The 24,407-nt window shown below is 47.3% G+C and overlaps 1 protein-coding gene across 2 annotated transcripts in view; it reads right to left on the bottom strand.

Annotated features, from left to right (window-relative positions):
• Window positions 1–22,392, bottom strand: part of trappc10 (trafficking protein particle complex subunit 10) — an 80,530-nt gene extending 58,138 nt beyond the window's left edge. Inside the window, exons 1-5 of one of the 2 annotated variants that reach the window (XM_080183159.1) lie at window positions 22,317–22,392; window positions 15,972–16,053; window positions 6,464–6,599; window positions 685–881; window positions 217–412 (exon numbers count right to left, since the gene is read on the bottom strand). In XM_080183159.1, coding sequence (XP_080039285.1) covers window positions 217–412; window positions 685–881; window positions 6,464–6,599; window positions 15,972–16,053; window positions 22,317–22,368 — 663 coding nt within the window. In that variant the 5' untranslated portion in view covers window positions 22,369–22,392. The remainder of the gene's footprint in view (window positions 1–216; window positions 413–684; window positions 882–6,463; window positions 6,600–15,971; window positions 16,054–22,316) is intronic. The other variant, XM_080183161.1, reaches the window with a different exon arrangement.
• Window positions 22,393–24,407: the final 2,015 nt, after the last annotated feature.

The following is a 24,407-nucleotide window of genomic DNA, read 5'->3' as shown; positions in this document are numbered from 1 at the left end:
TGGAAGCGGATACAGTAGTGACTTTTAAGGAGCATCTTGACAAATATATTAATAGGGTAGGAGTGGAGGATTCCTGGAAGGTTAGGGGGTTTTAGTTCAGTCAGGCAGCATGGTCGGTGCAGGCTTGTAGGGTGAATGACCTTTCCTGTGCTGTAATTTTTTTCTTCATTCTATGGGGTTAAATCCTGATAAACTCCGTGTTGCAGGCAGCCATACCTGAACCATGAAATATTCACAAAAACTCCAGCCAGCTTCTGTTCTCTTCTCTCTCATTGTTCGCATCTCATCCTCAAATCTGCCCAGGTTCTTGGTGAATGACATAAGCAGCAAAGTCCGAAGCTTGGAGAAGAAAGCATTCCAGGATTCCTGAGTTCGTGAAGAATCCTTCAGTGGATCCGTCAGCACCACACACCTGGGTGAGAGGCATCACAGAGAGACAGGTAACCAGATCAGGAACCACCGATACACCCTCCCCAGATACACAGCCTGTGGAAGCTGGAGCAGCACCCTTAAACATAGATTCAGAATGAGAAATCGTCTCCAATTTAGGGGCGGAGGGAGAGTCAGACAGCCCGAGAAATCATCTCCAATTGGGAGGCACAGCCCGAGAAATCGTCTCCCATCCTGGGGAAAGGAGTGGGGGGGGGGGCGGGCAGGGAGAATCAGACAGAAGTGGTGAACTACCTGTCACTTTGTTTATTGCAGAAGTCATTTCTGATCTTATCCACAATCGATGTTCGGGGGAGAATGTTGGTTTTGTTCTTTTTTTTGGCATCACTCTCCACGACAACAATCAACCAATCAGAATTGCTGTAAGCTTTTAAAATATTTTGCCACTTTGTGATTTCATCCTTTGCCGTTGCTTTGTAAACCTCCGTGTCCTAAAAATTCAAAAAGACAGAACGTGTTTCAATAAGATTCAACCCGGGGATCGACCCCTCGCCTCGGGGGGGGGGGGGGGCAGTCCCTCCCTGTTGGGGGGAGAGGAGGGGAGGAACAGCCCTCCCCTCCTGACGAAGTCAGGTTGCTGCAGAGAAAGGCAACAGACAGTGATCCCAGGAAAGGGGTGAGTGAAGGAAACTTGCTTCCCTCCCATCTCACCTGTAACTGGGTCTGAGACCCTGAATCAGCAGCCTGGCTACTGCAGATACAGAAAGGCTGAGGAGGAGAAAATAAAAAATGTGCAGTGTCCAGCGACCCGCCTCCTGACCCCAATTCCCAGCAGTTTTGGGGACACAGCATCAATCTGAGAGAGAGCAGATGTTACGTTCTTAGATCTTTATCTGTCTGTCCATTCCTTAAAATCAATTATTTCATAAACACTGACAAGACAGAGTACAGGAATGAGATAGAGAATCTGGTGAACTGGTGCGGCAACAATAATCTCTCCCTCAATGTCAACAAAACAAAGGAGATTGTCATCGACTTCAGGGAGCATAGTGGAGAACATGTCCTGTCTACATCAACAGGGATGAAGTAGAAAAAGTCGAGAGCTTTAAGTTTATAGGTGTCCAGATCACCAACAACACCTGATCCCCCCATGCCAACACAACGGTTAAGAAAGCTCCATCAATGCCTCTACTTTCTCAGAAGACTAAAGAAATTTTTAAACTAATTAGGGCTTTAAACTAATTAGGGGGGTGGGAGGGTGCGAGGGTAGGTGACATTACGGGGTCTAAAGTAAAGGAGAGGGTGCAGGTAAGGGGGGAGGCCAAGGATGTCCCAATAATAAAAGGGGTAGGGGGCGTGAGTATGGTTGGTGGCGTTCTGGCAAATAGGGTCCAGGTGAAGGCTGGGATGAAGGCACTTTATCTGAATACACGAAGCATTAGGAATAAAGTGAATGAGCTGGTGGCGCAGATCGACACAAATGGATATGATCTGGTGGCCATTACAGAGACGTGGCTGCAAGGTGACAGGGACTGGGAGCTGAATGTCCAGGGGTATCAAGTGTTTAGGAAGGATAGGCGGGAGGAAAAAGCGGGGAGGCGTAGCTCTGCTGATTAAGGATAGCATCAGGGTGGTAGTAAGGGATGATATAGGAGCCAAGGAGCAGAAAGTGGAATCGTTGTGGGTGGAGATTAGGAACAGCAAAGGGAGGAAGACGCTGGTGGGTGTCGTCTATAGGCCCCCGAATAATGATCTGGAGGTGGGGCGGGCTGTTAACACGCAAATAAATGCGGCGTGCAGGAATGGGACGGCGATAATTATGGGGGATTTCAATCTACATATTGATTGGTCGACCCATGTTGGACGCGGTGGGCTCGAGGAGAAGTTCTTGGAATGCTGCCGGGATAGTTTCCTTGAACAATGTGTGTTGGAGCCGACGAGGAAGCGAGCTATCTTGGATCTGGTGTTATGTAATGAGGCAGGTAGAATTAGGGACCTTGTGGTGAAGGATCCTCTTGGGGAGAGTGATCATTGTATGGTGGAGTTTCTGATGCAGATGGAGGAGGAGAAAGTGGGTTCCCGGACACGTGTCCTTTGTTTGAATAGAGGGGAGTATGGTAGGATGAGAGAGGAATTGGCGAATGTGGACTGGGGGAGCGCGTTGGAAGGTAGGTCTGCTGAGGAACAGTGGAGGATCTTTAAGGAGATCTTTCTTGGTGCTCAGCAGAAATTTATTCTGATGGTTAAAAAGGATCGTAGGAGGAGAGGTAATCAGCCGTGGATAACAAAGGAGGTGAAGGAAAGTGTTAAATTAAAAGCGGATGCGTTTAGAGTAGCTAAGAGTAGTGGGCGAGAAGAGAATTGGGAGAGGTTTAAATGTCAACAAAGATTGACAAAGAAGTTGATAAAGAAGGGTAGGAGAAACTATGAAGCTGGGCTAGCACTTAATATAAAAAAGGATAGCAAGAGTTTTTATAAATATATAAAAAGGAAGAGGCTGGCTAGGGTGAACGTTGGTCCTTTAGAGGATGAGAAGGGGGACTTAGTGGTAGGGGATGGGGAAATGGCTGAGGCCCTGAATAACTTTTTTGTTTCGGTCTTCACGGAGGAGGACGTGAGTAATTTGCCGGGTGTTAGAGATGGAAAGATGGTAGGAGTGGAGGGTCTTAATGACGTTACTATTACTAGAGAGGCGGTGCTCGACAGACTGGAGGGGCTGATTGTGGACAAGTCCCCAGGACCGGATGGAATGCATCCAAGGGTTCTGAAGGAAATGGTGGAGGTGATAGTGGATGCCTTGGTGATTATTTTCCAAACGTCGCTGGATTCCGGGGAAGTGCCGGAAGATTGGAAAATGGCTAATGTTACGCCGTTGTTTAAGAAGGGTGGCAGGCAAAAGGAGGGAATTATAGGCCAGTTAGTTTAACGTCTGTTGTAGGAAAAATGTTAGAATCCGTCATCAAGGAGGAAATAGCGAGGCATCTTGAGGGGAATTGCTTGATAGAGCAGACGCAGCACGGTTTCGTTAAGGGGAAGTCGTGTCTGACGAATTTATTGGAGTTCTATGAGGATGCGTCTAGGGCAGTGGATAGAGGAGAGCCAGTGGATGTGGTGTTTCTTGATTTTCAGAAGGCGTTTGACAAGGTGCCTCACAAGAGGTTATTGCAGAAGGTCAGGGGGCATGGAGTTGGGGGTAGGGTGTTAGCGTGGATAGAGGATTAGCTGTCAAATAGGAGGCAGAGAGTGGGGGTCAATGGGTGCTATTCAGATTGGCGGTTGGTGACTAGTGGAGTGCCCCAGGGGCCGGTGCTGGGGCCTCAGCTATTTACCATTTATATAGATGATCTGGAGGAGGGAACCTAGTGTATGGTGTCGAAATTTGCTGATGATTGGTGGAATGGCAAATTGTGCGGAGGGTGTGGAGAGTCTGCAGAAGGATCTAGATAGGCTGGGCGAATGAACATAGAACATAGAACATTACAGCGCGGAACAGGCCCTTCGGCCCACAATGTTGCGCCGACCAGTCTTATTTTTAAAAAAAAACATTGACCCACTAATCTAAACCAATCCCTTTTCGTCCATAAACCTATCCACCAATCTCTTAAACGCCCCCAAACTAGGCGCATTTACAACTGCAGCAGGCAGGGCATTCCAGTCCCTCACCACCCTCTGGGTAAAGAACCTGCCCCTGACATCCGTCCTATAACTACCCCCCCCTTAATTTAAAGCCATGCCCCCTCGTGCTAGCTTTCTCCATCCGAGGAAACAGGCTATCACCATCCACCCTATCTAAACCTCTAATCATCTTATATGTTTCTATAAGATCCCCTCTTAGCCGCCTTCTTTCCAGTGAAAACAACCCCAAATCCCTCAGTCTCTCCTCATAGGACCTCCCCTGCATACCAGGCAACATCCTGGTAAACCTCCTCTGCACCCTCTCCAAAGCCTCCACATCCTTCCTGTAATGTGGGGACCAGAACTGCACACAGTACTCCAAGTGCGGCCGCACCAGAGTTGTGTACAGTTGCAACATGACGCTGCGATTCCTAAATTCAATCCCCCTACCAATAAACACCAAGACACCGTACGCCTTCTTAACAACCTTATCTACTTGATTCCCAACTTTCAGGGATCTATGTACACATACGCCTGGATCCTTCTGCTCCTCCACTCTATTCAAAGTCCTCCCGTTAGCCCTATACTCAACACATCTGTTATTCCTACCGAAATGGATTACCTCACACTTCTCCGCATTAAACTCCATCCGCCACCTCGCGGCCCAGCTCTGCAACCTGTCCAAGTCACCCTGCAAACTTCGACACCCTTCCTCACAATCTACCACACCTCCGACTTTGGTGTCATCAGCAAATTTACTAATCCACCCAACTATACCCTCATCCAGATCATTAATAAAGATTACAAACAGCAGTGGCCCCAAAACAGATCCCTGAGGCACACCACTTGTAACCGAACTCCATGATGAATAATCACCATCAACCACCACCCTCTGTCTCCTATCTGCTAACCAATTCCTGATCCAAGTACCTAATGGGCCAGGAACTGGCAAATGGAATTTAATGTCGGCAAATGTGAGGTTGTCCACTTTGGTAGGAATAGTGGTAGGAAGGACTATTACTTACGTGGCGAAAAACTGCAGCAGGCGACGGTGCAGAGGGATCTCGAGGTCCTTGTGCATGAGTCGCAAAAACCCAGCTTGCAGGTGCAGCAGGTGGTCAGGAAGGCGAATGGGATGTTGGCCTTCATAGCGAGGGGGATTGAATATAAAAGTAGGGAGGTCTTGCTACAGCTGTATAGGGCACTGGTGAGGCCGCAGCTGGAGTACTGTGTGCAGTTTTGGTCGCCACACTTACGCAAGGATATTTTGGCCTTGGAGGGAGTGCAGAGGAGGTTTACTAGGCTGATTCCGGAGTTGAGGGGGTTGAACTATGAGGAGAGGCTGAATAAACTAGGCTTGTACTCGTTAGAATTTAGAAGAATGAGGGGAGATCTCATTGAGACGTATAAGATGTTGAATGGGATGGATGGGATAGAGGTGGAGAGACTCTTCCCGCTCAGAAAGGACAGTAGGACTAGGGGGCACAGCCTCAAGATAAAGGGGGAGTGGTTTCGAACGGAGTTGAGGAGGAACTTCTTCACTCAAAGGGTGGTGAATCTCTGGAATTCTCTGCCCGTTGAAGTGGTGGAGGCTGCCTCGCTAAATATATTTAAGACGCGGGTTGATGGGTTTTTGATAAGAGAGGGAATTAAGGGTTATGGGGAGAGGGCGGGAATGTGGAACTGAGCAGCGACAGATCAGCCATGATCTTATTGAATGGCGGGGCAGGCTCGAAGGGCTAGATGGCCTACTCCTGCTCCTATTTCTTATGTTCTTATGTTCTAAATTTGGCATGTCAGCTACGACTCTCACCAGTTTTTACAGGTGCACCATAGAAAGCATTCTTTCTGGTTATATCATAGCTTGGTATGGCCCCAGCTCTGACCAAAACCACAAGGAATTACAAAAGGTCATGAATGTAGCCCAATCCATTGACTTTGTCTACGCTTCCCCCTGCCTCAGTAAAGCAGCTGCATAATTAAGGACCCCACATACCCCGGACATTCTCTCTTCCACCTTCTTCCGTTGGGAAAAAGATACAAAAGTCTGAGATCACGTACTGACCAACTCAAGAATAGCCTCTTCCCTGCTGCTGTCAGACTTTTGAATGGACCTACCTTGCATTAAGTTGATCTTTCTCTACACTCTAGCTATGACTGTAACACTACATTCTGCACTCCTTTCCTTCTCTATTAATGGTACGCTTCATCTGTATAACACATAAGAAACAATACTTTTCACTGTATGTTAATACACATGACAATAATAAATCAAATCTGGTTCGGATGTAAGTGGCTCTCTCCAATCAGGATGTTGAGGTTCACAGTCTAAACAGCTAAACATTGACAAGGAGATTGTCTGATTCCTGTCGGACTATCAGAAAGATCCTGCTGTCAGCACAGGAGGCTGATCTCTCTCACTCACACACACAGTGTCTACACAGAGCACCATACTCACACAGCAGTCTGTCCAGAATATGTGCAGGAAGGGAAAGGTTAGGAGGGCCCGGTTTCCCTCCTTGGGTATCAGCTCTTCTTTAAATTGAACAAAATTTGCTTCAAGGTGAATCATCTTGGGTGGACGCCCATAGGATCTGAAACACAGGAAGGAGAGTAATGTGAAACATGCTGTTTTCTCTCCAGCCAGCTGGGAGATGTCACACCTGGTAGCTCAGCCGAGAACTGCCAAATGGTCAATAGCAGCAAAAACAAAGCCCAGAGTGTCACCCCTCGAGACAGACCTCACTCTGGGCCCCAGCTAGCTCAGTTCATAACACTGTCCGCACCTGGATATGGTCAGACAAGCCGCATAACAAAGGAACTTGAGAGGTGTATCAACTCCCATCCTAACAGACTGTCCACTGAACTTCAGAATCACCCCAAATCCATGTGATCGCTCTGTATGGATACAATATTTAACTGGAATTCTTCATTATAGAGTCAGAGTCATAGAAGTTTACAGCATGGAAACAGGCCCTTCAGCCCAACTTATCCATACTGCCCCCCTTTTTTTAAACGCTTTAAGCTAGTCCCAATTGCCTGCGTTTAGCCCATATCCCTCTATACCCAACTTACCCATGTAGCTGTCTAAAGGACAAAATCGTACATGCCTCTACTACTGTCTCTGGCATCATATCCCTGGTAAGAAGTCTCACAACACCAAATTAAAGTCTAACAGGTTTGTTTGGTAGCACAAGCTTTCAGAACAGCGCTCCATCTTCAGGTGAGTGGGAGTTGTGTTCACAAACAGGGGATATACAGACACAAACTCAATTTACAGGATAATGGTTGGAATGTGAGTCTTTACAGATAATCAAGTCTTAAAGGTACAGACAGTGTGAGTGGAGAGAGGGTTAAGCACAGGTTAAAGAGATGTGTATTGTGTCCAGACAGGACAGTTAGTGAGATTTTCAAGCCCAGGCAAGTCATTACAGGGGTTACAGATAGTGCGACATGAACCCAAGATCCCGGTTGAGGCCATCCTCATGTGTGCGGAACTTGGATTTCAGTCTCTGCTCAGCGACTCCGTACTGTTGTGTGTCGTGAAGGCTGCCTTGGAGAATGCTTACCCAAAGGTCAGAGGCCGAATGTCCGTGACAACTGGAGTGTTTGCCAACAGGAAGAGAACACTCCTGCCTGGTGATTGTCAAGCAACGTTCACTCATCCGTTGTCATAACATCTGCATGGTCTCCCCAATGTACCATGCCTCGGGACATCCTTTCCTGCAGCGTATCAGGTAGACAATGTTGACCAAGTTGCAAGAGTATGTACCGTGTACCTGGTGGATGGAGTTCTCACGTGTGATGATGGCATCCGTGTCGATGATCCAGCATGTCTTGCAGAGGTTGCTGTGGCAGGGTTGTGTGGTGTTGTGGTCACCGTTCTCCTGAAGGCTGGGAAGTTTGAGGTTGTGCAGTTGTTTGAAGGTGGGGTGTGGGGGTGGCCTTGGCAAGATGATCGTCTTCATCGATGACATGTTGAAGACTCTGGAGAAGATGTGTTAACTTTTCTGCTCCGGGGAAGTACTGGACGACGAAGGGTACTCTGTCCGCCGTGTCCCGTGTTTGTCTTTGAGGAGGTCAGTGCGGTTTTTCACTATGGCGCATTGGAACTGTCGATGAGTCGAGTGCCATATCCTGTTCTAATGAGAGCATCTTTCAGCGTCTGTAGGTGTCTGTTGCAATCCTCCTTTGCTGAGCAGATCCCGGTGTATACGGAGGGCTTGTCCGTAGGGGATGGCTTCTTTAACGTGTTTAAGGTGGAAGCTGGAGAAGTGGAGCATCGTGAGGTTATCCATGGGCTTGCAGTACAGTGAGGTGCTGAGGTGACCATCCTTGACGGAGATATGTGTGTCCAAGAATGCAACCAATTCTGGAGAGTAGTCCATGGTGAGTCTGATGGTGGGAGATCTTGGATTCATGTCACACTATCTGTAACTCCCATGATTGGCCTGGGCTTGCAACTTCTCACTAACTGCCCTGGCAGGAGACAATACACATTTCTTTAACCTGTGCTTAACCCTCTCTCCACTCACACTGTCTGTACCTTTAAGACTTGATTACCTGTAAAGACTCACATTCCAACTATTAGCTTGTAAATTGAGTTTGTGTCTTTATACACCCTGTTTGTGAACAGAACTCCCACTTTCCTGAAGGAGTGACACTCCGAAAGCTAGTGATACCAAATAAACCTGTTGGACTTTAACCTGGTGTTGTGAGACTTCTTACCTGTGCTTACCCCAGTCCAATGCCAGCATCTCCACATCATATTCTTGGACATTCTCTAGTTCACCAGGTTGTAAATTCTTTTTGTAGAATGCGACTTGTTCTTTTTCTTGAAGGAGCAGGTTCTCCTTCTGAATATTCTTCTCAGGGAAAGCCGGTCTAGCCCAACAAGCTTTTGCAATGTCACCCATTTTGCCACAATTCTTGCAATGACTATCCTTGCTCCAGCATCCACTCACTGAATGGCCCATTTTAGCAAATCAGTGACATGCTTCTTGCTGTTTTGACTTTTCACTGGCAGTTCCCAATTTGTGGATCTTCATTCCTGCACCAAATTGTGAAGTCTCTTTAACAGCCAGTTCCATCAACACTGCAATTTCTACTGTTTATTTAAAGTCAAAGCCTGTTCACTAAACAATCTTAAATGAATAGCCTCATTTTGAAGACCACGATCTCAAAGAGAATCTTTTAAGGACTTGCCAAATTCTCAGTGCTGTGCCAGCCTAATAGGGCTTTGCTGGATGAAGAAGGTTTCAGAACATTTTAAAAAGTTTTACTTCCTATTGTGCTGAGAAAAGCTGGTACCAGCAACTTGTATTTTTTTCAATTTTATTTGCTATGCGAAGTAGTGAAACTGCTCTGCGCAGGAACTCCATGATTCACTTTCTTCATTGAAAAGACCCATGGCTCCTCTCAGGCACCAGTAATACGAGACTGTGCAGTCTCCCAGTAACATAGGACAGTACAGTACAGGCCCTTTGGCCCTCAATGTTGTGCCGAGATTTTTCCGAAACCAAGATCAAGCTATCCCACTTTCTATCATTCTGGAACTCTCCTCCTTTTCAACCCTGGAGACTGCTGATGTCCTTTTTTATTTCAAACAGCTCCAAGCTGTATAGCAAAGCATTCTTTCTTTTCAAGTGTGTCAGATACTGTCTGGAATGTCACCTTTTAATTAAAGCCACACCAAGAGTTTTTTCATACTTGAGTCCTGCTTCACTAACACTTTGATCTTTAATCCTATTGGTGCTTCTCCAAGCCTTCTAATACTCCAAGTGTGAAGACCCACCATGTCTTTCCTCTACTCAGGGTCTTTTCTCATAACAATACCCTGTCACACTGCCAACTTTCTTTTTGTAATGTTCACTGGCACAGTGGTAGCACTGCTGCCTCACAGTGCCAGGGACCCAGGTTCGATTCCAGTCTCGGTCACTGTCTGTGTGCAGTTTGCACATTCTCCCTGTGTCTGCGTGGGTTTCCTCCGGGTGCTCCATTTTCCTCCCACAGTCCAAAGATGTGCGAGTTAGGTTATATGACCATGATAAAATGCCCTTAGTGTCAGGGGGATTAGGAGGGTGAATACGTGGGATTACGGGGGTAGGACCTGAGTGGGATTATTGTTGGTGCAGACTTGCAGGGATTCTACGATTCGATGATGTATAAAATATATGTTGGGGGTAGTGGGTTTTAAACAAATGAAAATAATGCGGTTTACACACCTGTGTTCAAACTAACAGATTTATTTCAGGAGCTTTTCCCTGTACAGAATACAAACTGAGTATAAAACAGCCTGTGCCACACCCTAATGACATCACCATCAAATCATGTAATCAGCTCTTAAAGCAATCTGACAAGCTGTTTAAATATTTAATATTTGATCAGCCATTTCTTTGTTCCCCCATGATAAATTCCCATCCATTTCTGACTCTAAGGAACCGACACTTAATCTCACCAATCTTTTTCTCTTCACATACCGGAAAGAAACTTCTACAATCAGTTTTTATGTTACCCACAATCTCATTCTCGTACTGTTTTCCCCTTCTCAATCAATCCCTCCTTTCTTAAAGTCTAAGCTGCTCCTGACCCTCATGTCTGTTGTTTTTTTTGGCAACGTATATGCCCCTTCTATGGATCTAATATCATCTCTAATTACCCCGGTAAGCCATGATTTGACCAACTAGTTTTACTTTTGGGCCAGACAGGAATACACAATTGTTGCAGTTCACCCATGCGCTCATTGAATGTTTGCCACTGCTGATCCACCATCATCCCTTTGAGTAATGTTTCCCAATCCATGAGAGCCAACTTGCACCTTATGTCATTGTGGTTTCCTTTATTCCTAGTCTCAGAATCAATGACGCCACTCTCCATCTTGGAGAAGAATTCTCTTTTTTTTAAACCCATTTGTGGCACACGGTGTTCCTGGCTGGCCGATGTTTATTGCCTATCCCTGGATTGATTGTTCATCACATTGCTGTGACTCTGGAGTCACACATAGGCCAGACCAGGTAAAGACGGCAGATTTCCATCCCTGAAGGACAGTAGTGAACCAGATGTGTTTTTGCAACAATCGACAATGGTTTCATGGACATCAGCAGATTCTTTTTATTGAATTCAAATTCCACCATCTGCTGTGGCGGGAATCAAACTGGGTTGCCAGAACATTAGCGGAGTTTCCGGATTAATAGTCTAGCGATAATACCACTAAGCCATCGCCTCCGTGATTCATGGTTGCTCATCCCCAAGCGGTCTCGCATAACTCCAGTGCCAGTGATTCCTTTCTCATTACACATACCCAGTCTACAATGGCCTGCTCTCTACTTGGTTCCGCAATGTATTGCTCCAGAAAACCATCCCGTACACACTGCGGGAATTCCTCCTCCACACTATTGTGACTAATTTGATTTGTTCAATCTATATGTAAATTAAAGTCACCCAAAATTACAAGTGTTCCGTTATCACATACATGAGATGGAGAATCTGGTGAACTGGTGCGGCAACAATAATCTCTCCCTCAGTGTCAACAAAACGAAGAGATTGTCACTGACTTCAGGAAGCATAAAGGAGAACATGCCCCTGTCTACATCAACAGGGACGAAGTAGAAAGGGTCGAGAGCTTCAGGTTTTTAGGTGTCCAGATCACCAACAATCTGGTCCCCCCATGCCGACTCTATAGTTAAGAAAGCCCACCAACACCTCTACTTTCTCAGAAGATTAAGAAAATAGCATGTCAGCTATGACTCTCACCAAGCTTTACAGATGTACCATAGAAAGCATTCTTTCTGGTTGTATCACAGCTTGGTATGGGCTCCTGCTCTGTCCAAGACTGCAAGGATCTACAAAGGTTGTGAATGTAGCCCAATCCATCACACAAACCAGTCTCCCATCCATTGACTCTGTCTACACTTCCCGCTGCCTCGGCAAAGCAGCCGGTATAATTAAGGACCCCACGCACCCTGGACATTCTCTCTTCCAACTTCTCCCTTTGGGAAAAAGGTACAGAAGTTTGAGGTCATGTACCAACCGATTCAAGAACAGCTTCTTAGAACATAGAACAGTACAGCACAGTACAGGCCCTTCGGCCCTCAATGTTGTGCCGAGCTAGATCAAGCTATCCCACTCCCTATCATTCTGGTGTGTTCCATGTACCTATCCAATAACCACTTGTAAGTTCCTAAAGTGTCTGACTCCAGTATCACAACAGATAGTGCATTCCACACCCCAACCACTCTGAGTAAAGAATCTACCTCAGACATCCCTCCTATATCTCCCACCATGAACCTTATAGTTATGCCCCCTAGTAACAGCTACATCCACCTGAGGAAATAGTCCCTGTACGTCCACTCTATCAATCCCCCTCATCATCTTATAAACCTCTTAAGTCACCTCTCATCCTCCTCCGCTCTAAAGAGAAAAGCCCCAGCTCCCTCAACCTTTCCTCATAAGACCTACCCTCCAAACCAGGCAGCATCCCGGTAAATCTCCTCTGCACTCTCTCCAATGCTTCCACATCCTTCTTATAGTGAGGTGACCAGAACTGAACACAATATTCCAAATGTGGTCTCACCAAGGTCCTGTATAGTTGTAGCATAACCCCACGGCTCTTAAACCCAAACCCCCTGTTAATAAACACTAACACACTATAGACCTTCTTCACGGCTCTATCCACTTGAGTGGCAACCTTCAGAGATCTGTGGATATGAACCCCAAGATCTCTGTCTTCCTCCACATTCCACAGAATGCTGCCATTGACCCTGTAATCCGCATTCAAGTTTGTCCTACCAAAATGAATCACCTCGCACTTATCAGGATTAAACTCCATCTGTCACTTTTCAGCCCAGCTCTGCATCCTATCAATGTCTCTTTGCAGCCTACAAGAGCCCTCCACCTCATCCACTACTCCACTAATCTTGGTGTCATCAGCAAATTTACTAACCCACCCTTCAGCCCCCTCCTCCAAGTCATTGATAAAAATCACAAATAGCAGAGGATCCAGCACTGATCCCTGTGGTACACCGCTGGTAACCGGCCTCTAGTCTGAAAATTTTCCATCCACCACCACCCTCTGTCTTCTATGAGACAGCCAATTACTTATCCAATCAGCCAAATTTCCCTCTATCCCACACCTCCTTACTTTCTTCATGAGCCTACCATGGGGAACCTTAGCAAATGCCTTATTAAAGTCCATGTATATGGCATCAACTGCTCAGACTTTTAAATCGACTTACCTTGCATTAAGCTGATTTTTCTCTACACCCTAGCTATGACTGTAACACTATATTCTGTACTTTGTTTCCTTCTCTATGAACAGTATGCTTTGTCTGTATCGTGCACAAGAAACAGTACTTTTCACAGTGTGTTAATACATGTGACAATAATAAAACAAATCAAATCTAATTTCCTGTTTCTGTCATCCCCATCACCACCACCCTGGGGGTCATCCTGCAGCCATGTCTCCGTAATCCTGACTGTATCAAACCTCTATTTACACGATTAATTCATCCACTTTATTGCGAATGCTTCACACATTAAAGCACAAAGCCTTTAGGCTCGTCTTTGTAACATTATTGGTTCCGTTCCCACTATTTTTCACTGTGGCCCTGTTTGAATCTGGTCCTTGGTTTCTCTGTCACTTTTCTTACTCCCCTCACTGTCCTTTATCCTTGTCTTTGATTCCCGTTCCTCTGACTCCTTGCATTGGTTCCCAGCTCCCTGCCATTCTAGTTTAAACCCTCCCCAGTCGCTCTCACAAATACACCCCCCCAAGGACAACAGTCCCAGTCCTGCCCAGATCCCAACTCCCCAGAACCAGTGCCTATACCCTAGGAATCTGAAACCCTCCCCCTCACACCATCTCTTCAGCCACGTATTCACCTGATATATCCTGCTGTTTCTACTCTGACTAGCACGTGGCACAGGTAGTAATCCTGAGATCACTACCTTTGAGATTCTACTTTTTAAACTTATTTCCTAACTCCCTATATTCTGTTTTTAGGACCTCATCCCTCTTTTTAAATCTATATCATTCATACTGATGTGAAACATGACAACTGGCTGTTTGCTCTCCCCTCCAGAATGTCCTGTAGCCACTCCAAAATATCCTTGACCCTAGCAAAGGGAAGCAACATACCACCCTGGAGTCTCGTTTGCAGCCACAGAAGTGCCTATCTATTCCCCTTACAATTTTATCACGTATAACTATTGCACTCACTTGTTGCTCCTCCCCCCCTTTAGCAGAGCAATTAGGGTGCAACAAATTTGGCTGTTGCTGTTATCCCAAGAGGCCATTCCTGCCAGGAGCTACAGCTGGAGACACTTCCTATATACATGCCCAGACACTGGAAATGTTCCTGGCTTCCCACATGTAGCAGGAGGAGCACACCACAGCTTTGAACTCTCCTGCCATGGTTTATCCCTTCAAATTAAATTTGGAAGTTGAAGATCAAATAATATCAGTTCCACTAGGGCCTTCCACCTTGGTCCTCATTGCTAAAGAATATAGTTGTTACAAAGTACAAAAAGATCTTAAAACTGTAAGTGATAAAAGTCATAAATACTTCCCCGATCTTATCCGCTACTTACCAGCTCGCACTCTCCCTTGTAGCCTCTACTGCTGCAGCAGGGCAAGTCTGAAGACTTAAAAGTTAAAAAGACCAAAAAGCAAGAAGCATCTCTTCCTGTCTGCATCCAATTCTCAGATAACCAGACTCACTCTGCCTGTGTCCACACTCAGGCAGTGAAAAAACTGCCTGGAAATATTTTTAACTGTAGTGGCTGACCTCTGCTGCTTGGTTGTTGTGAGTTGTCGACTGGACAAAACTGAATTCAATCCTGTCCTGACCCAGACTGAGCGTTCCGGAGCACTTTCCCCAAGGGAATCATTGAAAAAAGCTTCCAGCTGAACTTTTCTTTTTTGTGGGTGTCTCTGGATAGGCCAGTATTTATTGCCCATCCCTAATTGCCTTTGAATGGACGATAGATTAAAAGAATATAGGAAACAGACCCTTAAATCCCATTCCATCCCAGGGAGGACTCAGCCTCAGGGAACTGATGATAGTGGCCCCAACAGGATATCACCTTCAATCATCAGTAATGGAAGAGGTCATCAACAGCGCTACCGAGCACCACTTACTCAGCAATAACCTGCACAGCGACAGTCAGTTTGCGAGGAGTCAGGGTCACTCAGCTCCTGACCCCATTACAGCCTTGGTTCAAACACAGCCAAAAGAGCTGAACTTCAGAAATGAGGTGAAAGTGACAGCCCTTGACATCAAGGTTAGGAATCCTGCAGCGAATAACTCACCTCCTGACCCTCAAAGCCTATCCTTCATCTACAAAGGTACAAGTCAGGAGTGTGATGGAATACTCCCCACTTGCCTGGATGGGTGCAGCTCCAACACTTAAGAAGCTCGACACCATCCAGGACAAAGCAGCTTGATTGCTAGCCCTTCCACAAACATTCAATCCCTCCACCACCGATGCATAGTCACAGCTGTGTGTACCATCTGTAAGATGCACTGCAGGAACTTAACAAGGTTCCTTCCAAACCCTTGGTGACCACCACCATCTAGAAGGACAAGAGCAGCAGATACCTGGGAACTCCACCACCTGGAGATTCCCTTCCAATCCAGTCACCGTCCTGACTTGGAAATATAGCACCATTCCTTCACTGTCGCTGGGTGAAAATTCTGGAACTCCCTCCCTAACAGCACTGTGGGTGTACCTACACCTCAGGGACTGCAGCTTGTCAAGTTGGTAGCTCACCACCACCTTCTCAAGGGCAATTAGGGATGAGTAATAAATGCTGCCAACCAGCGATGTTTCTAAAATGGACAGTATGTCAGATGAGTTAAGGCCAATAAATGCTTTTGGGAATGAGTCTGGGATTTACAGCCCTGAGCTGCCCAACCCCAGACTGCTAATATTCCAAGATGGAGAATAAACAATTCCAGAGTCAGTACCTTCTCCATTCCATTGGTTCCCGTGGAAGTTGCTGCATGAGTATAGAATAAACCGAGGAGAAGAGAGCCTGATCACCCGCACCTGGAGACACAAAACAAGGATGGAGTGAAAGCCAATAAATACTACAGATGCTGCAAACCTGCCCCTCCCGGGCTGGGGCTGGGGGGCACACACACTACCACTCCTGGGGCTGGGAGGGGACAGACACACTGCCCCTCGATGGGCTCCGGGGGGGGGGGGGATGCCCCTCGAGGAGGAAGGAGAAAGCCAGTAATTAATTCTACAAAGCCAACGGCTATCGCAGGGGCAGTGACATCACAGACCAATGTTTCAGCGGTTGTCAATAGCAACACTTACACAATGGCAATATACATTGGATGGGCCAGGGCAGAGTATCAGAGCTGGATCGCTCTCACTCAAATCCCAGTGGACCATGAGAGCAGCAGCTGCTGTAAGTAATCCTGATGAAAGGTTCAGTAACACAAAATCCCTAAACCCTGTCTCACCAAAACCAGCCAAACTACGCGACCATTCCTAAACCCCATCCAGAAACACATCCATTCAAATAGGAGATTCTTGGGGGTGGGGGAGACCCAGTGGGAGGGGAGGGGTGAACAGAGGGACATTAGCAAATTTTTCTTTGTGTTTAAGGGGAATGTTAAAAATTCAGCTTCATGCTACAGCCAGTCAGTATGTCTAGTGGGAATACAGATTAGATACTGGGAAAGCGGGATAATTACTCATTTCAGAAATGTAGCGTTTAATTAGGAGAGAGCAAATGGATTTTTGCTTATAAGAAAAGATCCCCTGGGGTTTTTGCTTAAAGGGATGGAAAGTGAGTTTAGATATGCAGGGTCAATTGATAATTCCACTAGAAAAGATCTCTAATTTGTCAGCAGAACTACTCCTGGAATGAAGCAATCCTACCCTCACAAAGAAAAAAAAATCACTGGGATCTCATCTGGCTTTCTATTGTAATGTGGGATTCTGGTCAGAAGCTCTAACAATAGCGAGGGGGAGGGAAAACGAAGGGGGGTGCGGGAGACAGAGAGAGGGCAAGTGAGCGAGTGGGGCGGGGTGAATAGAGAGAGACACCGAGCGCAGGAGGATGAACAAAGGAAGAGGGTCCCCAACTGTACTGTACCCCAGTGTTATACAGTGACAGACCCGTCTCCAGCAGTGGGGGTGGCACCATGGTTAGCACTCTAACCTCACAGCGCCAGGGACCTGGGTTTGATCCCGGCTTGGGACACAATCTATGTGGAGTCTGCATGTTCTCCCAGTGCCTGCGTGGGTTATCTCCAGGTGCTGCTGTTTCCTCCCACAGTCTGAAAGACATGCTGGTTAGGGTGCATCTGCCATGTTAAATTCTCCCGCAGTGTACCCAAACAGCCACTGGAGTGTGGTGACCAGGGGATTTTCACAGTAACTTTACTGCAGTGTTAGTGTAAGCCTACTAGTTTATGTAAGCCTATTAATAAATAAAAACTTTTTAAAAATTTAAACTTTAAACTTACTGTACCCCAGTGTTATACAGTGTCAGACCCGCACCCACCAGTACTGTACCCCAGTGTTATACAGGGACAGACCCACCCCCACCAGTACTGTACCCCAGTGTTATACAGGGACAGACCCACCCCCACCAGTACTGTACCCCAGTGTTATACAGTGTCAGACCCGTCCCCACCAGTACTGTACCCCAGTGTTATACAGTGTCAGACCCGTCCCCACCAGTACTGTACCCCAGTGTTATACAGGGACAGACCCACCCCCACCAGTACTGTACCCCAGTGATATACAGGGAGAGACCCGTCCCCACCAGTACTGTACCCCAGTGTTATACAGTGTCAGACCCGTCCCCACCAGTACTGTACCCCAGTGTTATACAGTGTCAGACCCGTCCCCACCAGTACTGTACCCCAGTGTTATACAGGGACAGACCCACCCCCACCAGTACTGTACCCCAGTGATATACAGGGAGAGACCCGTCCCCACCAGTACTGTACCCCAGTGTTATACAGCGACAGACCCGTCCCCACCAGTACTGTACCCCAGTGTTATACAGGGACAGACCCACCCCCACCAGTACTGTACCCCAGTGTTATACAGTGTCAGACCCGTCCCCACCAGTACTGTACCCCAGTGTTATACAGTGACAGACCCGCACCCACCAGTACTGTACCCCAGTGATATACAGGGAGAGACCCGTCCCCACCAGTACTGTACCCCAGTGTTATAGAGCGACAGACCCGTCCCCACCAGTACTGTACCCCAGTGTTATACAGTGACAGACCCATCCCCACCAGTACTGTACCCCAGTGTTATACAGTGACAGACCCGTCCCCACCAGTACTGTACCCCAGTGTTATACAGTGACAGACCCATCCCCACCAGTACTGTACCCCAGTGTTATACAGTGACAGACCCATCCCCACCAGTACTGTACCCCAGTGTTATACAGTGACAGACCCGTCCCCACCAGTACTGTACCGCAGTGTTATACAGGGACAGACCCGTCCCCACCAGTACCGTACCCCAGTGTTATAGAGCGACAGACCCGTCCCCACCAGTACTGTACCCCAGTGTTATAGAGCGACACACCCATCCCCACCAGTACTGTACCCCAGTGTTATACAGGGACAGACCCGTCCCCACCAGTACTGTACCCCAGTGTTATACAGTGACAGACCCGCACCCACCAGTACTGTACCCCAGTGTTATACAGCGACAGACCCCTCCCCACCAGTACTGTACCCCAGTGTTATACAGGGACAGACCCGCCCCCACCAGTACTGTACCCCAGTGTTATACAGCGACAGACCCGTCCCCACCAGTACTGTACCCCACTGTTATACAGCGACAGACCCCTCCCCACCAGTACTGTACCCCAGTGTTATACAGTGACAGACCCATCCCCACCAGTACTGTATCCCAGTGTTATACAGCGACAGACCCCTCCCCACCAGTACTGTACCCCAGTGTTATACAGCGACAGACCCGTCCCCACCAGTACTGTACCCCAGTGTTATACAGGGACAGACCCGTCCCCACCAGTACTGTACCCCAGTGTTAGTGACAGACCCGTCCCCACCAGTACTGTACCCCAGTGTTATACAGGGACAGACCCATCCCCACCAGTACTGTACCCCAGTGTTATACAGGGACAGACCCGTCCCCCACCAGTACTGTACCCCAGTGTTAGTGACAGACCCGTCTCCACCAGTACTGTACCCCACTGTTATACAGCGACAGACCCCTCCCCACCAGTACTGTACCCCAGTGTTATACAGTGACAGACCCATCCCCACCAGTACTATATCCCAGTGTTATACAGCGACAGACCCCTCCCCACCAGTACTGTACCCCAGTGTTATACAGCGACAGACCCGTCCCCACCAGTACTGTACCCCAGTGTTATACAGGGACAGACCCGTCCCCACCAGTACTGTACCCCAGTGTTAGTGACAGACCCGTCCCCACCAGTACTGTACCCCAGTGTTATACAGGGACAGACCCATCCCCACCAGTACTGTACCCCAGTGTTATACAGGGACAGACCCGTCCCCCACCAGTACTGTACCCCAGTGTTAGTGACAGACCCGTCTCCACCAGTACTGTACCCCAGTGTTAGTGATAGACCCGTCCCCACCAGTACTGTATCCCAGTGTTAGTGAGACTCGTCCCCGCCAATTCTGTACCCATGTTATACAGGGTCAGGCTCGATCCTAGCAGTACTGTATACCAGTGTTATACTGACAGACCCGTCCCACCAGTGCTATACCTATGTTATACAGTGACAGATCTGTCCCCACCAATATTGTACCCCAGTGTTATACAGGGTTACTCAGTTTTATTTTGTAGTATTCGGCACGGTGGCACCGTGGTTAGCACTGCTGCCTCACAGCACCAGGTTCAATTCCAGCGTTGGGTCACTGTCTGTGTGGAGTTTGCATGTTCTCCCGTCTTTGTGGGTTTCCTCCGGGTGCTCCGGTTTCCTCCCACAGTCCAAAGACGTGCTGGTTAGGTGGATTGGCCAAAGTTACGCCTTAGTGTCCCAACACAGATTCGAGGTATTAGTAGGGTAAATGTATGCAATTATGGGAATGGCGTGGAGAACTTGGGTAAGATGCTCTGTCAGAAACTTGGTGCAGACTTGGTGGGCCACCTTCTGCACTGCAGGAATGTTATAATTATAATTCCATAAATCTGTTATCCAGGGTTACTGTCTCTCACTGTGTTATTTGGGATTATTTAAGATTATAGAAACTAGAAACAGAAGGAGGCCATTTGGCCCTTTGAGCCTGCTCGCCAATCATCCTGATCATGGCTGATCATCAAATTCAATATCTTGATCCCTCCTTCCCCCGTATCCCTCGATCCCTTTAGCCCCAAGAGCGATATCAAATTTCTTCTTGAAATCAGACAATATTTTGGCCTCAACTACATTCTGTGAGAGTGAATTCCACACATTCCCCACCCTCTGGGTGAAGAAATTTCTCCTCAGCTCAGTTCTAAAAGGTTTACCCCTTATCCTCAAACTCTGACCCCTGGTTCTGGAGACCCCCACCATCGGGAATATTCTTTCTGAATCTACCCTGTCTAACCCTGTTAGAATTTTATAAGTTTTTCTAAGCTTCCCTCTTACTCTCCTGAACTCCAGTGACTGAGTCTCTCCTCGAACCACAGACCCCCATCCCAGGAATCAGCCTCGTAAACCTTCACTGTGCTCCCTCTATAGCAAGGACATCCTTCCTCAGATAAGGACACCAAAACTGCACACAGTACTCCAGGTGTGGCCTCACCAACACCCAGTACAATTGCAGCAAAACATCCCTATCCCTATACTCAAATCCTCTCTCTATGAAGGCTAACATACCATTTGCCCTCTTTACTGCCTGCTATATCTGTGCGCTTACTTTCAGCGACTGATGCACGAGGACTCCAAGGTCTCATTGAGTATCCACCTCTCTCAGTTTATAACCATTCATGTAATAATCTGCCTTCCTATTACAGCTACCAAAGGGGATAATCTTTCATTTAAATATACTTTTAAGGGGTGGCACAGTGGTTAGCACTGCTGCCTCACAGTGCCAGGGACCCGGGTTCGATGCCCAGCTTGGATCACTGTCCATGTGGAATTTGCACATTCTGTCCATGTCTGAGTGAGTTTCCTCCAGGTGCTCCAGTTTCCTCCCACATTCTGAAAGACGTGCTGGTTAGGTGCATTGACCAGAACAGGCGCCGGACTGTGGCGACGAGGGGAATTTCACAATAAGTTCAGGACAGTGTTAATGTAAACCTTACATGTGATTAATAAACAAACTTTAAACTTTATTATACTGCATCTGTCGTGCAGATGCCCACAAACTCAGTCTGTCCAAATCACACTGAAGCATCTCCACATCCTCCTCACAGCTCACCCTCCCACCCAACTTTATCATCTGCAAATTTGAAGATAATACATTTAATTCCCTCTTCCAAATCATTAATATATAATGTGAACAGTTAGGGTCCTAGCACAGATCCCTGCGGAACACCACTAGTCACCAACTGCCAATTAGGAAAAGACCCATTTATGCCAACTCTTTGCTTCCTATCTATTAACAAGCTTTCTGTCCATCTGAAGACATTACCTGCAATACTATGAGCTTTAACTTTACATAGTAATCTGTTATGTGAGACCTTGCCCGAAAGTCTAAATAAACCACACCCACTGGGTCTCCTTGGTCAACTCTACTGATTACATCTTCAAAGAATTCCAATAGATTCGTCAAGCATGATTTCTCCTTTGTAAATCCATGCTGACTTTATCTGGTTATACCATATATACTCTCTCTCATTTCAGGTAGCCAGAGGCCGATTATTTAGGATTGTTCAGGATTATTGGTGGGCATTAAAGTCACTCAGAGCCTCTCTCTCTTCCTCACACAGGTTTATATATTCTCTCTCACTCACAGGTTGCTGGGGCTGGTTATTCAGGGTTATTTAATGTTATGTTGGATGACTTGGGGATTATTTAGGGTTTTTTTTAAGATATATTTAGGGGTACATTTCACTGCCTCACTCACAGGTTACCAGCAGCCGGTTCTCCATGGGGTTATATTCAGTGTTACTCAGTGTGACTAGGGGGTTATTAGGGGTTATATTTGGGGTTATACCGGGTATATTTGGGGTGTATATTCGGGTGTATATCTCTATCTCACTCACAGGTCGCCAGTGGCCGGTTCTCCATGGGGTTATACTGGGGTTCACTCTGGGTGATTAGGGGGTATTTGGGGGTTATTTAGGGTTATACCGGGTATATTTAGGGTGTATATTCGGGTGTATATCTCTATCTCACTCACAGGTCGCCAGCGGCCGGTTCTCCATGGTGAAAATCAGCAGCTTCTCCTCCATCCGCTCACAACATCACCACTTCCGCTTCCGGTCACTCTTAAAGGGAAAGGCCGCCCCCGCCCATTATCTGCCGGCGAAAATATACTCCCATGTCTTAAAGGGGCTACAACTCTCATAGACTGATCCTGGATTGATCCAAGAGTGATCCTGGATTGATCCTGGATTCAGACCGGACTGATCCTGGATTGAGACCGGACTGATCCTGGATTGATTCCAGATTGATCCTGGATTGATCCTGGATTGATACCGGACTGATCCTGGATTGACCCGACAGTGATCCTGGATTGATACCGGACTGATCCTGGATTGATCCGAGACTGATGGTTGGAGGGACACATAGGAGGTTCTGCAGCAGCAAAAGAGACCCACAGATGGTATGTTGCCTCCCGGGTGCAAGGATCCGTGACGTCTCGGACCGTGTTTTCAAGATCCTTAAGGGGGAGGGGGATCAGCTGCAGGTCATGGTACACATCGGTACCAACGACGTAGGCAGAAGAAAGGATGGGGATTTAAAACAGGAATTTAGGGAGCTAGGGTGGAAGCTGAGAGCCCAGACAAAACATGTGGTCATCTCTGGTTTGTTGCAGGTGCCACGTGCCAGTGAGTTGAGGAACAGGGAGAGAGTGCAGATTAACGTGTGGCTGCAGGGATGGTGTAGGAGGGAGGGTTTCAGCGACATGGATAATTGGAGCACACTCTGGGGAAGGTGGGACCTGTACAAACAGGATGGTTCGCTCCTGAACCAGAGGGGCACTAATATCCTGGGTGGGAAATTTGCGTCGGTTCTTCGGGGAGGTTTAAACTAATTTGTCAGGGGGGTGGGAAAATGAGATGTAGTCCAAAAGCCAGTGTTGAGGGTCGCAAGGTGCTAAGGAAGGTACCAAGGTCGCAGGAGTGTACTGGCAGACAGTATGGTGGGTTGAAGTGTATCTACTTCAATGCAAGGAGCATCAGGAACAAGGTAGGTGAACTTGGAGCGTGGATTGGTACTTGGGACTATGATGTTGTGGCCATTACGGAGACATGGTTAGAACAGGGACAGGAATGGTTGTTGGCAGTTCCGGGGTATAGATATTTCAGTAAGACTAGGGAAGGCGGGATAAGAGGTGGAGGAGTAGCGTTGTTAATCAAGGATAGTTTAACGGCTGCTGAAAGGCATTTCGAGGGCAATCTGCCTACTGAGGCAATGAGGGCTGAAGTTAGAAATAGGAAAGGATCGGTCACATTATTAGGAGTTTTCTACAGGCCCCCAAATAGTAATAGAGATGTGGAGGAGGAAATGGCAAAGCAGATTATGGATAGGTGTGGAGGTCATGATGTGGGTATGACTAAAACCTGGTGTTGTCAGACTTTTTACTAGGTGTGGAGGTCACAGGGTCATTATCATGGGTGACTTTAACTTTCCAAATATTGATTGGGACCTTTATAGGTCGAATAGTTCGATTGGGACACTTTTTGTACAGCGTGTGCAGGAGAGTTTCCTGATACAATATGTGGATAAGCCGACAAGAGACAGGGCCACATTGGACTTGGTACGGGGTAATGAACCGGGCCAAGTGTTAGATTTGTTTGTGGGAGAGCAATTTGGAGATAGTGACCACAATTCTTTCATTATTGCAATGGAGAGGGATAGGGTCACACGGCAGGGCAAGGTTTATAATTGGGGCAGGGGTGATTATGATGTGATTAGGCAAGAATTAGGGAGATTAAGATGGGAACAGAAACTGTCAGGTATGGACACAAACAGCAGGTGGTCAGGAAGGCGAATGGGATGCTGGCCTTCATAGCGAGGGGGATTGAATATAAAAGTAGGGAGGTCTTGCTGCAGCTGTATAGGGCATTGGTGAGGCCGCAGCTGGAGTACTGTGTGCAGTTTTGGTCGCCGTACTTACGCAAGGACATTTTGGCCTTGGAGGGAGTGCAGAGGAGGTTTACTAGGCTGATGCCGGAGTTGTGGGGGTTGAACTATGAGGAGAGGCTGAATAAACTAGGCTTGTACTCGTTAGAGTTTAGAAGAATGAGGGGAGATCTCATTGAGA

The sequence above is a fragment of the Carcharhinus amblyrhynchos genome, unplaced genomic scaffold (genome assembly GCF_965287045.1).
Source record: "Carcharhinus amblyrhynchos unplaced genomic scaffold, sCarAmb.v2.hapA chromosome_169, whole genome shotgun sequence".
NCBI lineage: Eukaryota > Metazoa > Chordata > Chondrichthyes > Carcharhiniformes > Carcharhinidae > Carcharhinus > Carcharhinus amblyrhynchos.
The sequence above is the reverse complement of the archived record's forward strand: the minus strand, read 5'-3'. Positions and strand labels throughout refer to the sequence as shown.